This window comes from Phlebotomus papatasi, chromosome 1 (genome assembly GCF_024763615.1).
Source record: "Phlebotomus papatasi isolate M1 chromosome 1, Ppap_2.1, whole genome shotgun sequence".
Classification (NCBI taxonomy): domain Eukaryota; kingdom Metazoa; phylum Arthropoda; class Insecta; order Diptera; family Psychodidae; genus Phlebotomus; species Phlebotomus papatasi.
Genome location: NC_077222.1, coordinates 96480059 through 96493630, shown reverse-complemented (window position 1 = coordinate 96493630; position 13572 = coordinate 96480059). Strand labels below are relative to the sequence as shown.

Below are 13572 nucleotides of genomic sequence, written 5' to 3'. Positions count from 1 at the left end.
GGATTTTTGGCTTTTCGGGATTTTGGCTTTTCAGGATTTTGTCTTCTCGGGATTTTGGACTTTTCGGGATTTTGACTTTTAGGATTTTGTTTTTTCGGGATGTTGACTTTTGGAATTATGGCTTTTCTATAGATTTTCAACTATTCGAGATTTTGATTTTCTGGATTTATTTGGCTTTTCAAGATTTTGACTTTCGGGGTTTTGACTGGGACTCCCACAGAAGATCTTTAGGATTCTAAATCATTAGAAGTCGGTTTTAGAAGGAATAATTAAACGCTATTAGTTGAATATGGACGAAATGTCTTTATGCGCAACTTTTAAAGCATGTCAAGTGAAAATTCATGATTATAATCTCAGGATTGACTTATCGAGGGTCCCTGAAAACCCCTAACGTTACCTCTAACCAAAACGTTCAATTCGCAAAATTGCATCTACATAATGGCCTCCACAGACTAGAGAAATTTGTGTCAATATTGAAGAGTTTTTCCTACAGAAGAATAGAGAATTTGCTTCAATATGGACATAAATTTCTCTAGTGTGTAGAAGCCATAAATCTCCTTGGAAGCATGTTGAATATTCGAATTTACAAAGGAACAACTTTGCTTTTTTTTGTCGAAAAAAAAACAACTTGAAACTTTTACGTTGACTCTTGCAAATTTACTCAGAATCAGAATGAGTTGTGCCTCTGTCAATTCCAATGACTGCCACACTGCTATTTTTCTAAACTTCAGGAAATAGCAGAAATATAACAATAATAAATATAAAAGTACAATTCGCGTATCTTGTAAAAAACTTTTCTATTTTAATTAATTTTTGAATCTTTGCACATTTTCTGGGGAACGTTCAAGGGAACGTTCTTTCTCGTCAACGTGCGGAAAATTATCTTGTGTAACTTTTCTATAATTTATTTACTCATTCCATTCATTCTTAATAAAATTGTAACATATTGGTTTAGCTTTCTAATGGTTTATGAGCTGATTTAAATCAGCAATTGACAAGGAATGTACAAAAAATTACTTGAATTCTGCTTTTTTGCATGAATTTAAGTAAAGTTTGAATTCCGCAAACTTTTCATAGCTTCACTGAAGAGGAATTATATTTTTTACTACATTTTAATACAACCTTTGGCATAACCATTTAGTCGTTTGATATTGAAAAGTATATAGAAGTACTTTAAGCACCAATTTGTTAAACATTTTCGCAAATCACTTTTCAAGTTGGGGTTGAATATTTCAATGTTATTTGAAAAGTTTTTACCTTTTACAGAAAAAATTCAAAGCGTTTCAGTTGAATGCTTGACCAAAACGAGTGGCACTTACAAGTTTAAAAGCGACCGATTTCCTCGTTAAAGTTGGGTACATTTGACATGGATTGATTACTGAAATATCACTTTTATGACGGAATAAAACGTGCAACGTGCTCCGGTTTTCATCTTCACAGCTTTTCTTTCACCCTCCTTGTTTGAAGCTCTTTTATCAACAACCCACGCTCAACATCACTTCAATTCCTCAAGATAATTAAATTCTGAATTAATAGAGATAATCAATATTCAATCAGTGGACATAATTGATTTTAAATCGACCTCTCATGGCAGGAAGTCGTCTCTTTCTGGTATGGGGAAAATATTTAAAAGCATTTTAGAATGAGGAATATTGGCTAACCAACAATAAGCTCTTGTGGTTTAGTAAGGGTATTCATCGGAGGAAATGCTTGTGGTATGTTTTTGCAAAGTAATACAGTTTGTGATTTTTTTTTTCTTCTGCTCTAGGCAAACATTATGGGAAGCCTGTGGAGTGGATGGATGCTACCGGCAAAGAGCTATCTTTGTGGCAGAGTATGCTGAATCGTCCCAATTTCTGGGTGGAAGGCTGTTTGGTGTTGCGTTCATCAATTGACACAGCACGTAACTCATTATAGTCACAAAGTGATTAATTGGTAAATTTTTCCAAGTGCTAACATTTGGAATTTATTGTTGGAAGAGTGGTTTTTTGCATGAGAAATTACCATTTTTTTGATGTGGTGCACTTCCTCACGATTGAGGTGGTTTTTACAAAGGCACCAAAAATTATACTCAGAAGAGATGTTTTTTGAAATACAAGACCATGTTAAATTTGAAGATAGAATCCTCTAATATAAGAAGTGAAATTGGGTCATTACTTTACAATTCCAATTCTTTTAGTGTCATATTTTGCGGGAAAAGAGACTGGACTTTTTGGGTAAATTCTTAACCTACTGGAACTATTAGCCACGCCCCTTTCAGAAATTGCAATGAAATAAGAACAACATTTAAGGTGAAAGGAACGTCTATTGACACTTTAAGAACTCGTGTCAGCACATATTGACACCCTACTCTGTACTATTTGAGATATGAAATTTGAACATCTCTGTTTATAGTAAAAGGTATATTACAGAAAAAATTTCAACATTTTGACAAAAGTATCAATAGGGGTTCCCTGTCGAACAGACGTTCCTCCGACCCTAGATCAAGATCCGGAAAACTCAAAAATATTGGTATAAAAATCAACTGAGAAAAATAAAAGCAAGAATTATACATTTTTTGAGTTATTTAAATACATTATTGAAAAATATAAAAAAATTAAACATTTTGAATTTAAATTTTCAAAAGCTCGAGATTTTTTCGGTCTTGATGCCCAGTTTTCGAACTTCTATCATGTTAGAAGCATATTTGAAGATATAAATCGCCATCATGATAGGCGCTTTCAAAGGAGTTCTGCGAATATGGATTTAGGCCACGCCCCCTACCAAATTTTAGACGTTAAATGAAATATAATATCTTCATACTATATTTCGCAAAGGCTATTTTTCCATCAAGATGTTCAACAATCTTAAGGCAGCAGCTAAGAAAAATTAGGACTTTCGGTTTTAATCGTAAAAAAAGTGGGTATCATTCTAAAAGGGGCGTGGTCTAACAAGATCTTCCCTTTACACATGACCATCAAAAAACTTCGCCAACTAATTTTGGCTGCAAAGAGGGCTTACAAGAGCGAAAAATTAATCAAAATCGTTATTATTATTAATTTCCATTCAATTTTCAGTTTGTTTTAGGCGGTTTTTTTTAGTAACTAGCTGTCAAATGTTTTTAGCTGTCAAATGAGACATGGTCAAAAGATAAGCGGCAATTCCAACAATAAACACCGATTTAGAGTAGAAAATCGACAGATTGACGCGATTTTTAAGGGATCGACAAATGGACATGATCTATCGATTTCGAAAACATCGAAGATCAGCATATTGGCACAATCGGCATATTGGCACAATTTCGTGAAAAATCGACAGAAGAACACACAAGTGAGCCAAGTAATAATTCCAACAAACTTATGACATTTTGGTAAAAATCAGAGTTTTATTTGAAATTGCGAATAAAACTGGAGGGTGGAGCTTTTAAAGAGGCGTGACCAGTTTAAATTTTCTCTATTCTCAGTAATTCCAAAGACTTAATGAGACGGCGAAAATAATAGAAATTTAGATGAGAAATATTACCTCGAACAAGTCTTACTTTAGTAACAGGTGATAGAAATAGTTTCATGAAAAGGGCGTGGCCTCATCAGATTTTTTAATTATTTTCTTATTATGATTATTGTTAATATTACTTGACAAATATTACTTTCTGAAAGATTATGAGAATTTTACGAGATATTTAAAACAATCTGATGTTTTTTTGCAATTAAAAATAAAAGCAAGTGGGTGTAACTTCTAAAGAGGCGTGGCCAAATTAAATGTTCCCTTTTATCAATAATTCAGACGATCTAATGAGACAGCGAAAAATAGGAATTCAGACGAGAAGAATTAAATCAAACAAGGCTTAGCTTTCAACAACTTGTATCTTTAGGTAAATACCCATTTGTCTGATAATTCTGACAATATCAAACTTCATCAAACTCTACAATTATGTTTTTATTAATATTATTGTTAATATTACTTGGCAAATATTATTCCTAAATTCCGTGGATTGTACGAGATACTGAATGAATTTGATGTAATCTCTTGTAATTAAAAATAAAGCAAGTTGGGGCAACTTATAAAGAGGCGTGGCTTTACCAGTTTTTTGTTATTTTGTCAATTATGGAAAGGGAGACAAAATTGACAAAGTATTATCTGCCAATGACGCTTTCCCACAAAAAATACCATTTGTCCAATAATCCAAAGAAGCTCACGCTTTTCAATCCTCTGTCGCTTTAGAATCCGTTCGGAGTCGATCCCAAAACGATTTTACGTAAGATTCTGAATTTGTTTCAGTCACCTTGTCCCGGGTCTGTCCCGAGATCGCTTAATGGTCGTTTGTGTAGCCGGTGTAGCCCTTCCGAACTACAGACACTCATGCCTTAAACCACGCACGGCTTAAGCCGAGAGGCGGCTTAACGTATTTATGAACAAAATAATGATTAATTTATATTAATTTATAATGATTTATGATTAATCAATTTCGCATCAACTAAACCATTTCTCGGCTTAAGCCAAGAGATGGATAGTCAGAAACTGATGGAAATGTAATCTTAAACTATCTTCAGACTAGAGGTTTAGCCCAGTTCCCGAAGGTCTCAAAATCTTAAATAGCGAGCATTTTTATTGCTTTTGTGAGCCTAATAAGTCATTTACCTTTGGTTATCCAAGCCCAAGTTAAATTTTTCAACAAATCGTGATTGATAAATAAAATTAGAGCAATTAAGCCGTATGGCTAAACCACAAATCTGAAGCCCGTATTACCATTATTTGAATTATAATTACGTTAAGCCGTCTCTCGGCTTAAGTCGTAAGTGTGTCTAAGGTATTACAATCAACAGGTAGTGGCCCTCTTTTTGGGAAACGCAGGCTCAATCGGAAACTCTAATGGCCTTGACAGACTTAAGGATTAGCCGAGAGACGGCTTAGCGTAATTATATTAGAAATAATGGGTAAACTACATTTCCATCATTTTCCACTAAGTCTTCTTTCGGCTTCAGTCGTGTGTGTGTCTAGGTCTAGGACAACCCCCTGGAAAGTTGCCTGGAATTTGAAGTCACTTTCTCATACTCGGTGGCACTAGGTGAAAATATTATAAGAAAATTGAAGAAATAAAACGAAAAGGTGATAAACGGTGAGCAAAGAAAACTGTAAGAGAAATTAATCGTACAGTTTTTGTTATTCACCGTTTATCGCATTTTCGTTTTATTTCTTCAATTTCCTTATATTATTTTGATCTAATGCCACAGAGTATGAGATAAGGTAATACGGTAATCGAGAATTTGCGTAAGAATTGCAATGAAAATGCGTAAATAATCGAAATACGGTGAGCATTTTACTGTTAATGTGATTCTGCCCTTAAATTTATATGGGATTTTTTTTTGCACTCGCGACCGTTATGCTAAATATTTAAAAAGTGAGAAGTTTTTCCGTATTATAAGATACCTTTCCGTATGGAGGGATAAAATATACTAAATTTTTGTTTAAATACATTTTTTCCTCGGAACACTGAGCTGAGTCCGAGATCAATTTAGGAATTGGCTTCAAATAGCTCCATATAAAAAAGCCAACTTGCCATGACGCTTGGTCTAGGGCATAAGCCTTCCCATGACACACTGACTCCACCATACATGGCGCCAGGGTGTCATAACACTCACTCTGAAGCAGGTCAGGGAGGCAACCTTGAGATTGCAATAGGAAGAGTTGAAAACGGTGAGGAAAGTAACGACACGATCGCTACCTTGTCGTTGTATAGCGGAAAATCTTCTAGACAAAAAAAATCTTCATTTGGGGCGTGGCTAATGGTTATTTCTAGGTGGAGCTTATTCAGAAGGTCATGTTCTACTTTCCAGTAAAATATGAGTTTTTTAAAAGAAGTCACAGATTTGTAAAGGCGACCCAAAAAGTTGTTCACATTGATCGTGAATTTTTCTTGTGATCAAGTGGATCTTTGTGGTTTTTTGGCACCGCCCTCATTTTGAAAAGGGCGTGTTTTTAGCAAGACAAATTTTAATAAGAAAAAAAAGAAACCTTTAAAAATTGAAATTTGATGTTGATATTAACCGTATATTGTATTGTGTTATACAAAGCACAATTTAAATGAAAAAAAGATAATGATTCTAAAAATACAGAAAATTATTTATTGAGCAAAAAAGTAAAGTTAAAATATGTAATAGAGATTAGAAATATCAATATAACTTGCAATTTAATCCACAGATATTCTAAAGAAGTGCAAAGGAAACACCCAACACACTCATGTAATATTTTTTTTTCTTCAAGATTTGCCGAAATGAAACACAAAAATTTTGTGACATGAGATTTTAATTAATTTATAGAATCAAATTAAAGTAATAAATACCACAAATTCCTACTTAGGCATGCTTGCAAAACAAAAAAATATATATGATAAGAAATAGAAATTGCCACAATAATAATTATTGTGATTGCTTGACATTCCATTTTCTTGCGTATTTTTAATTTAAGTGAAAATATGATTAAGAAGTTAAATGAGAAAAAAAAGAAAATTGTAGAAATTTATCATATTAGAAAAACTACTTGGAGGCATATTAGTCAAACCATTTAGTAACGTCTGTGAGCATCCAAAATCTTCTGCAATTGTGTATTTATTGCATTAACTGTAATTTGTATTATTCGAAATCAAAATAATATAAAAAAGAAATAAAGTATCTAGAGATATTTCTTGCTCCTTGCAATATTAGTGACCCTAAATAGAAAAAAAACGATTAAAAACTCGAAAGAATAAAAAGTAAAATGATTAAAACTGAGAAAATTCTTTATCTTGAATTTGAAAAAAAAATCAGTCAATCATTCTCCTCCAATATAATTCTTAAGAAAGTTTGTGTGTTGTATCGACGAAATAAGTTCTCTTAGACTTTGTAATGTTAGAACTCTTTCTATACACCTTTTTGCGAGTAAAAAAAAATCTTGTCTTTGTATTACAAAACTTTAAGGATGTTATTGAGTAAAAAACAGTTGGTTTCACATTCTATATTGTCGATAAACTCGATAGCGTTTCAAAATAAAAGTTAGAAAAATAAAATAAAAAAAGAACTTTGAGATAAAAATATTTGGAGTTATAAAACACACGAAACCTTCCACTAAATCGTGATACTATTTTATCTATACATATTTACATGCATAAATGTATCTCTATAATTGAAAAAGAAAAAAAGAAATCTTATATACACATTTAGAAGAGACTCATGTGTTTGTTTTTTTTTCATCAAGAAAAAACCTTTTCTATATTAGCTTCGATAGGACATTTAAATAAAAGAGATAAAGCCCTTTCGATAGGCAGAGTTTATCAACTTAATAAAAAAAAATACAATTACTGAAAAAAAAGAAATGTTGACGGAGGAGAGAAAAAAAATGCATATTGATATTAGTGTTTAAGAGTGTATTTGATGAGATACGATAATAAAATAGAAATTTTTAAAAATATCTACCTATTTTCAATCAAAAGAAAAAAACAATTAAAATTATCTTTAATTTTCAAATATCCTTTTCTACAATATTTCCATCCCAGCAGAGACTCAGTACTCTATCCCCCTGGAACGTGATATCACGAACAAAATCCTGGCTAGTAGCATCTTCCAGGATCAGTTGGTCATCATTGTTAAACACTTTGAAGGAATTCGTATGTCCACAGACTGCAAACTTCCCTTTTGTCGCTTTGATTCTCTTAACTGGACGCTCAAAGGCAGAAAATTCCTGTACAACTTCATTGGGCTTCCGGACATCAACTGTGAGTATCGAGCCAGCAGCATCGCCCAATTTTACCACAGAACTCTCTTCCTGTTCCCCATTATTCCCCAAAGTCCAACAGACGGCAGTCAGAGCATTCTTGTGCTTCTGAAGAAGACCACTTGCAGGCCTTGAGGCCAGACGCAAGTCCCAGAGACATGAACTCTTGTCTCGAGAGGCCGTGACGAATACATCATCAGATCCTGGACGGGTCGAGACGCTCGTTATGGCACCTCCATGGGCATGACGGAATGTACTAGTCGATACAACATCCATGTAATCGACCTCCCAAATCTAGAGAAAAATCATCTGTCGAATTTCTTTCTCACAAACACACAGAAAAATGGAAAATTCTTAAACAGAAACACCCAGGAATTTAATTTTAAATCCCATCCAATGAATGTTAGTGCCCTAATTCTAAATCCTTGATCATTTAGTTTTAGTTGCAATTTGCAAATCTGTAGACATTTTCATTTTCCAGCTAATGCTGAACTTAAGTTCCCGATCTCTTAACTTGAAAGAGCTAGGAATTTTAGCCCATTTAATTCGCTCAGAGCTTCTAAACTTAAACGCTTCGGGGATTCACGTGAAATTTAAGTTCCCAGGATCTTATATATTCTTAAATTTAGAGCCAAAATTTTTCTGCGTGAACAAATCAGTTTAACGAGGTGGGAATTCGGGAAATCGTCGGAAAAGTACATTTCACTCAGGGAAACTCATCAATTTTTTCCAGAGCTTTCGGTTCGGTCTCCCAGCCTCTATCTGTGGCTTCAGCGAAAAGAAAAAATAACGAACACTGATGAAGGCGTAGAGACCGAGCCGAAAGCTCTGGAAAAAGCTTTGTAGTTTCCCTGAGTGAAATAAATTAAATTGTAAGTAAATTAAATTACCCCTGAGTAAATTAAATTGCCATACAGCTGATTAGATTAACTTGGCAATCTTGCTCTCTTTTTTTGACTGCCCTACACGGTAAAAAATTTCGGCACATATTTGTTCCACAGACACCGAAAATTTTTGGAATAAATTTGTACCTTCTAGGAGAAACAAAAAGATACCCAATATTGGTAACGAATTTGTTCCAAAAAATAGCTCGTCTAGTATAAAATGGTATTCCTCCTCTCACACTCCGTCACCCGTCACAACGAAGGGAGGAGGACGCCAAATCTGTGGCAATTTTCGTGCTACATGGTTTCACATTTTTTATTTTGAGATTCCCTTCCCTTCCTTCTTGCCAGAACTCGCATATGATTTCGTCATGCACGCGTCTGTATAAAACACTCTTAAGTTGGTTTTATTTGATGTTCCTTATGAACTTTCGCCACCGAAATCCATCTCGACTGAAGTATAAGCCTTAACTGTAAGACGAAATCTTTTACACTAATTTGTTCCCGACAATGGGAGCAAAAAGATTTCCCATATGAGTAATAATTTCGTTCCAAAAATTACCTCGTCCACGGACACGGAAAATTTTTGGAACAAATATATTACAGATGTAGGAATAATATTGTTATAAAAAATGTACTAATTTGTTCCTGACAGTGGGAACAAAACACCCAATAGCCAACGGCGGCAGCGATTCCACTGGCTTTCCAGCAGCCTTTTCTGCGATGTCCGCTGAATTTACCGTTAAAAATCCGCGTGGAATTCCCTGGATTTTACCGCTCAAAATCCGCGTAAGCTTCCGAGATGGAATATGACGCTAAATTTCTTCCTAGCGTTCCATGGACGTTTGCGGAACTCTGTATATGACCGTCTAATAAGAAATGTCCGCGAGTTTCCATGGACTTTTCTCTGACGAATATTTCCACGGCTTTTCATATGGATTATTAGCGTATAGTCGGCAATCAGCCCTTTAAAAATTCGGAAAAATCCTCTTTATTTCCACGAAATTCTCCGTGGAAATTTCCATGCAACGGCCTTAGTGGCTTCCGTGGTTTAATATTACGGAATTCCACGACTTTTCCAGTGGACTTTTTAAATATATTTTTCTTCAAAATTATTCCAAAAATTGATTAAAAATGTCGTGGAACTTTCATAGAGAGTTTCCAGAAAAAAAAAACATCCACAAATATGGACGATCAGTGCCAATTTGCAGCTTAGAACTTGGAGAGTGTTCATCTATCAGACGAACACTCAATTGTTCTACTTTTGAATTGAAAATATTGCTACCATGTCGTTCATTTGAGTATGTCTAGCTCGCAAGAATTATAGCGTTAGGGCGAAAAATAATTGCAGAATTTTCGCGCTTACTTCCATGGAGTCTTGGTCAGAAAGATATCAGAAAATATACTCGGAATATTCAACGGAAATTTTGAATCAATTTCCAGGGAATGCTCTCAGATATGTTACAAGAAAATTCCTCGGACTTTTTTTCCAGGAAATCCACGCGAAATAAAGCTGATAACTTCGCAGAATTCCAAGCGGAATATTAGCGTTTATTTCCACGGAAACTCTCGCGGAAAAATAGAAGATAAATTCCAGGGAATTTTCTGTTACTGTGAAACTTTGCGGCTAGAGTTGGTAAATTTCATGAAATTTAATGAATTTCTGCCTAAAGTAGATGGCGACTGCTGTGAAATTTCTGAAATTTTACCATCTCTATTTGCGGCCGGTCGGCTACAGGGCTACATTTCTTTTGTGTCAGCCACAGCATTTCACACAATAAGCGCCATCTGTACACTCAGTTTCGGCATTATGCACATCGGGATTATGTACATGCAAATTTGCCTACTTTTGGGAGTCAATTTATCAAATCATTTGTGAAATACAGTAGAGTTCCTAAAATTTGAACTCCTCAAATTTGAACGACAGTTGAATTCAAAATGTAAAATTTGAGGTTATTTGAAGAAAGTTTTGCGTGGAATCTGAATTAGAACCATTTTTCTCTGGTCTTTCCTCAATATTATCGTATTCTATCAACTTGCGCAACAAATTCCATTTATTTCACAATAAATTACATTGATATATTCTCTAAAGATATTTTTCTTAATTTAGGGAAAGTGCATTTCACATCAAGTCCGTTACGTTTTTGAAAATATTGTTCTAATTTGAGGAGTGAGAAATGTCATCTATACCCCCCCCCCCAAGTTCAAATTTGAGGAACTACTGTACGCCTGAATGTTTACTAGGGTAAATGTTCTAATTCAAAACCCCTCTCTCTCTCTTCTTTTTATGTTTTTGGCTGTCAGACTCAATCAGGTCCATATAGCCAAAATTCAAAACCATTTCCAGACGCTTTCACTTTGACAGAAGATTTAACACATTTCATATTTTTTCTGAAGAGAATTATGTAAATATGCTCCTTGATTCTTCTAGAATGTTACTGTTTAGTGAAAATTCTTTAAATATAATTTGAAAACTTCTTAAATACAAGAAAAATACGTGAGCGTAAAATGCTTTTATTGGAAACATATTAATCAAAATGGAAACAAGGGAAAGTTTCTAATTGGAGACAAACAGTGTTTCCAAAACCCTGTTGAGTTGCGCTTGAATGTAAGATTTGTTCTTATTCTTGGTATTTTCTCCTTCCCCGTCTAAAACAATAAGAAAATCTCTCCAAAAAAATCATATTTCTAGTGTTTCCTATTGAAGCATTTGCAGACACTTCAGAAAAACCCTTTTTGTTCACGAAATAGGTAATAATTTCATTTGAAAACTTCACGTACCGTTAACAATAAAGACTAACATTTAATTTAACTAAAATTAGCCAGAAATATGACATAAATGTTAAACAAAACGAATAAACAACATTCACTTTATTGTGTTTTTCATTGGAAAACATGGTCGATCGATGAAAAATTCAATGGTGAAAAGGTACTTTTATTTTTTTCTGAGAAATTAACAAATTAAAATTTGTGATTATGAATGGATTTTCGCTTTATTTGGAGCAAAATTAACTAAATAATGAAACTGGTATAGAAAATATATAAATATAATAATTTAGTACTGTATTTATCATGAAAACAATGACGTTTCCATTTGGAATAGCGAAAAATTTCCATTTGGAGCAGGTTTTGAATTGGCTTAAAGGTATCTACACATTAGGAGCAATTTTCGTCAAAAATTGCGTTTTTGACAGAAATTTGACGTTTCCCCCTACAACGCTGCAGGGAATTTCCTTCAAAAAAGCAATTTTTGACAAAAATTGCTCCCAATGTGTAGAGGCAATAATTTACCCTATGTTGCGACGCGGTAAATTTGAAAACACTGTTCTTCTTTTTCAGAATAAAACTTTAATTTCTTTTATTAAGGTAACAATTTTAATTATTATAACAATTTACTAAAGAACTCTGGCCAAAGAATACTGTTTGTGTTGAATTTCTTTTAAACAGTTGAATTGTTTTACTCTGATTGCTTTGACTCCGTGCGAAATTTTTTCTATATGGCTAATTCATTCAAAAGGAATCGCCTGCGGTTATGCAAATTTTCTCGATGCATAAAGCCATTTCGGGTTTTTTTCGGTCCCGAAAATGTGCATAATGCCGGGACTGAGTGTATGCAGATACGATACAACAATCGATGCAATCAACGATTGATCAGAAGGAAATGAATGCGAGAATTTGATAGCGGATCGCCTTATCGACTTTATTTATTTGTTTATTATTATTATTTTTTTTTTTTTGAATTCTTCTATTAGCTGACCCAGCCGACCAGAGAATCCCCTACCTCTGTCGATTTTTTCTTTATACAAATTTTAATCGAACAAATATTTTGATCCTTGACTACGCCACTGCATAATTCGGCTTGAATATTATGCTCTTATTCTAACAAGAAAATTGAGAAAAAATTGATTACGATCAAATCTTTACTGGATAATAATTCTAATCAGAAAAAATCTAATAGGTCAATAAGAAATTAAAAATCAGTTTTATAAAATCGTATTTCTTTTTTGTTTGATTATAAAAATCCTATAAGATCCCATAAGATAGGCAAGTGTTTTCGTAAACCCTTTTTCTTGTACTGAAGTGATTAGGAAACCCTTCTAGAAAATAAATCTTAAAGATCTTACCTTTATGCAGGCTTCGCTGTCCACGGAAACGATCAGACTGTTCTTCTTTTCTCCGTCCTGATTCAGAAAGACATCGATGTCCAGGACAGATCCTATATGCTCATTCTTCTGGTCAATTGGAAAGTATCCCTCGACGGAGGTATTTGTGGACCAAACCTCAACGGTCCCTGTTACCCTTCCCAGGGCTATCTGTCAGAGAGTTGAAGGATTAGGAGGTTTCTTTGGGAAAGTTTCTTAAAGTCTTACCAAATTGTCCTGGATGAACCTAATGACATTGATAGGAGAAGTCGTGATGGGCTTGTGCTCCCTTGGATTACTGGCTCTCTGCTTGTAGTCCTCAGTTGTTTCGTATCCCCAGAAATGTCCCACCCAGAAACGAGCTCGGTAGTCATTGATGGCAACAACTGTCTTCCCGGCTAAGTTGATATCGAAGGACTCATGGAACTCCTGAGCAATAGTGCTATCTTCCGGAATCTTCATCCTCCGGAGGTATTCCTTGGTATTGAGATGAGGAAAATGTGTGTTTGTTGACAATTCCTCTTCTGCCGGTTCACCGCCCAAATCTCTGAACATATGCGCCAGATTAGCTCGTTCTCTTCCGGGAAGCATTTCGGGGAGTTAACTGTGGGAAATGCGTGAGAAAATGGGCGGAAAACTGGTTGAAATGCAGAAAAACTGGCGGGTAAACAAAAAACGTGAAAAATTTTCAAAAAAAAGCACATGCACCTCTGACAGCCGGGAGTTTTTATGGCACTTTTATAGCAAAGAGGAAGTCCCGCGAAAAACAATTGCGGGCAGTTTTCTGCTGATTTTGCAGGAAAAAGCTGAAAAAACGAGGA

The 13572-nt window shown here is 34.5% G+C and overlaps 1 protein-coding gene and 1 pseudogene across 1 annotated transcript; one reads left to right on the top strand and one right to left on the bottom strand.

The window, feature by feature from the left end:
• The window catches only part of LOC129809915 (uncharacterized), a 193690-nt pseudogene extending 188018 nt beyond the window's left edge, over positions 1-5672 (top strand).
• Positions 5673-7357: 1685 nt separating this feature from the next.
• Positions 7358-13482, bottom strand: LOC129809916 (protein valois). Its single transcript, XM_055860061.1, has 3 exons — positions 12980-13482; positions 12734-12922; positions 7358-8019 (listed from the first exon to the last, which is right to left on the bottom strand). The coding sequence occupies exons 1-3, from the start codon at positions 13340-13342 to the stop codon at positions 7474-7476; spliced, it is 1098 nt and encodes a 365-aa protein (XP_055716036.1). The 5' UTR covers positions 13343-13482; the 3' UTR covers positions 7358-7473.
• Positions 13483-13572: the final 90 nt, after the last annotated feature.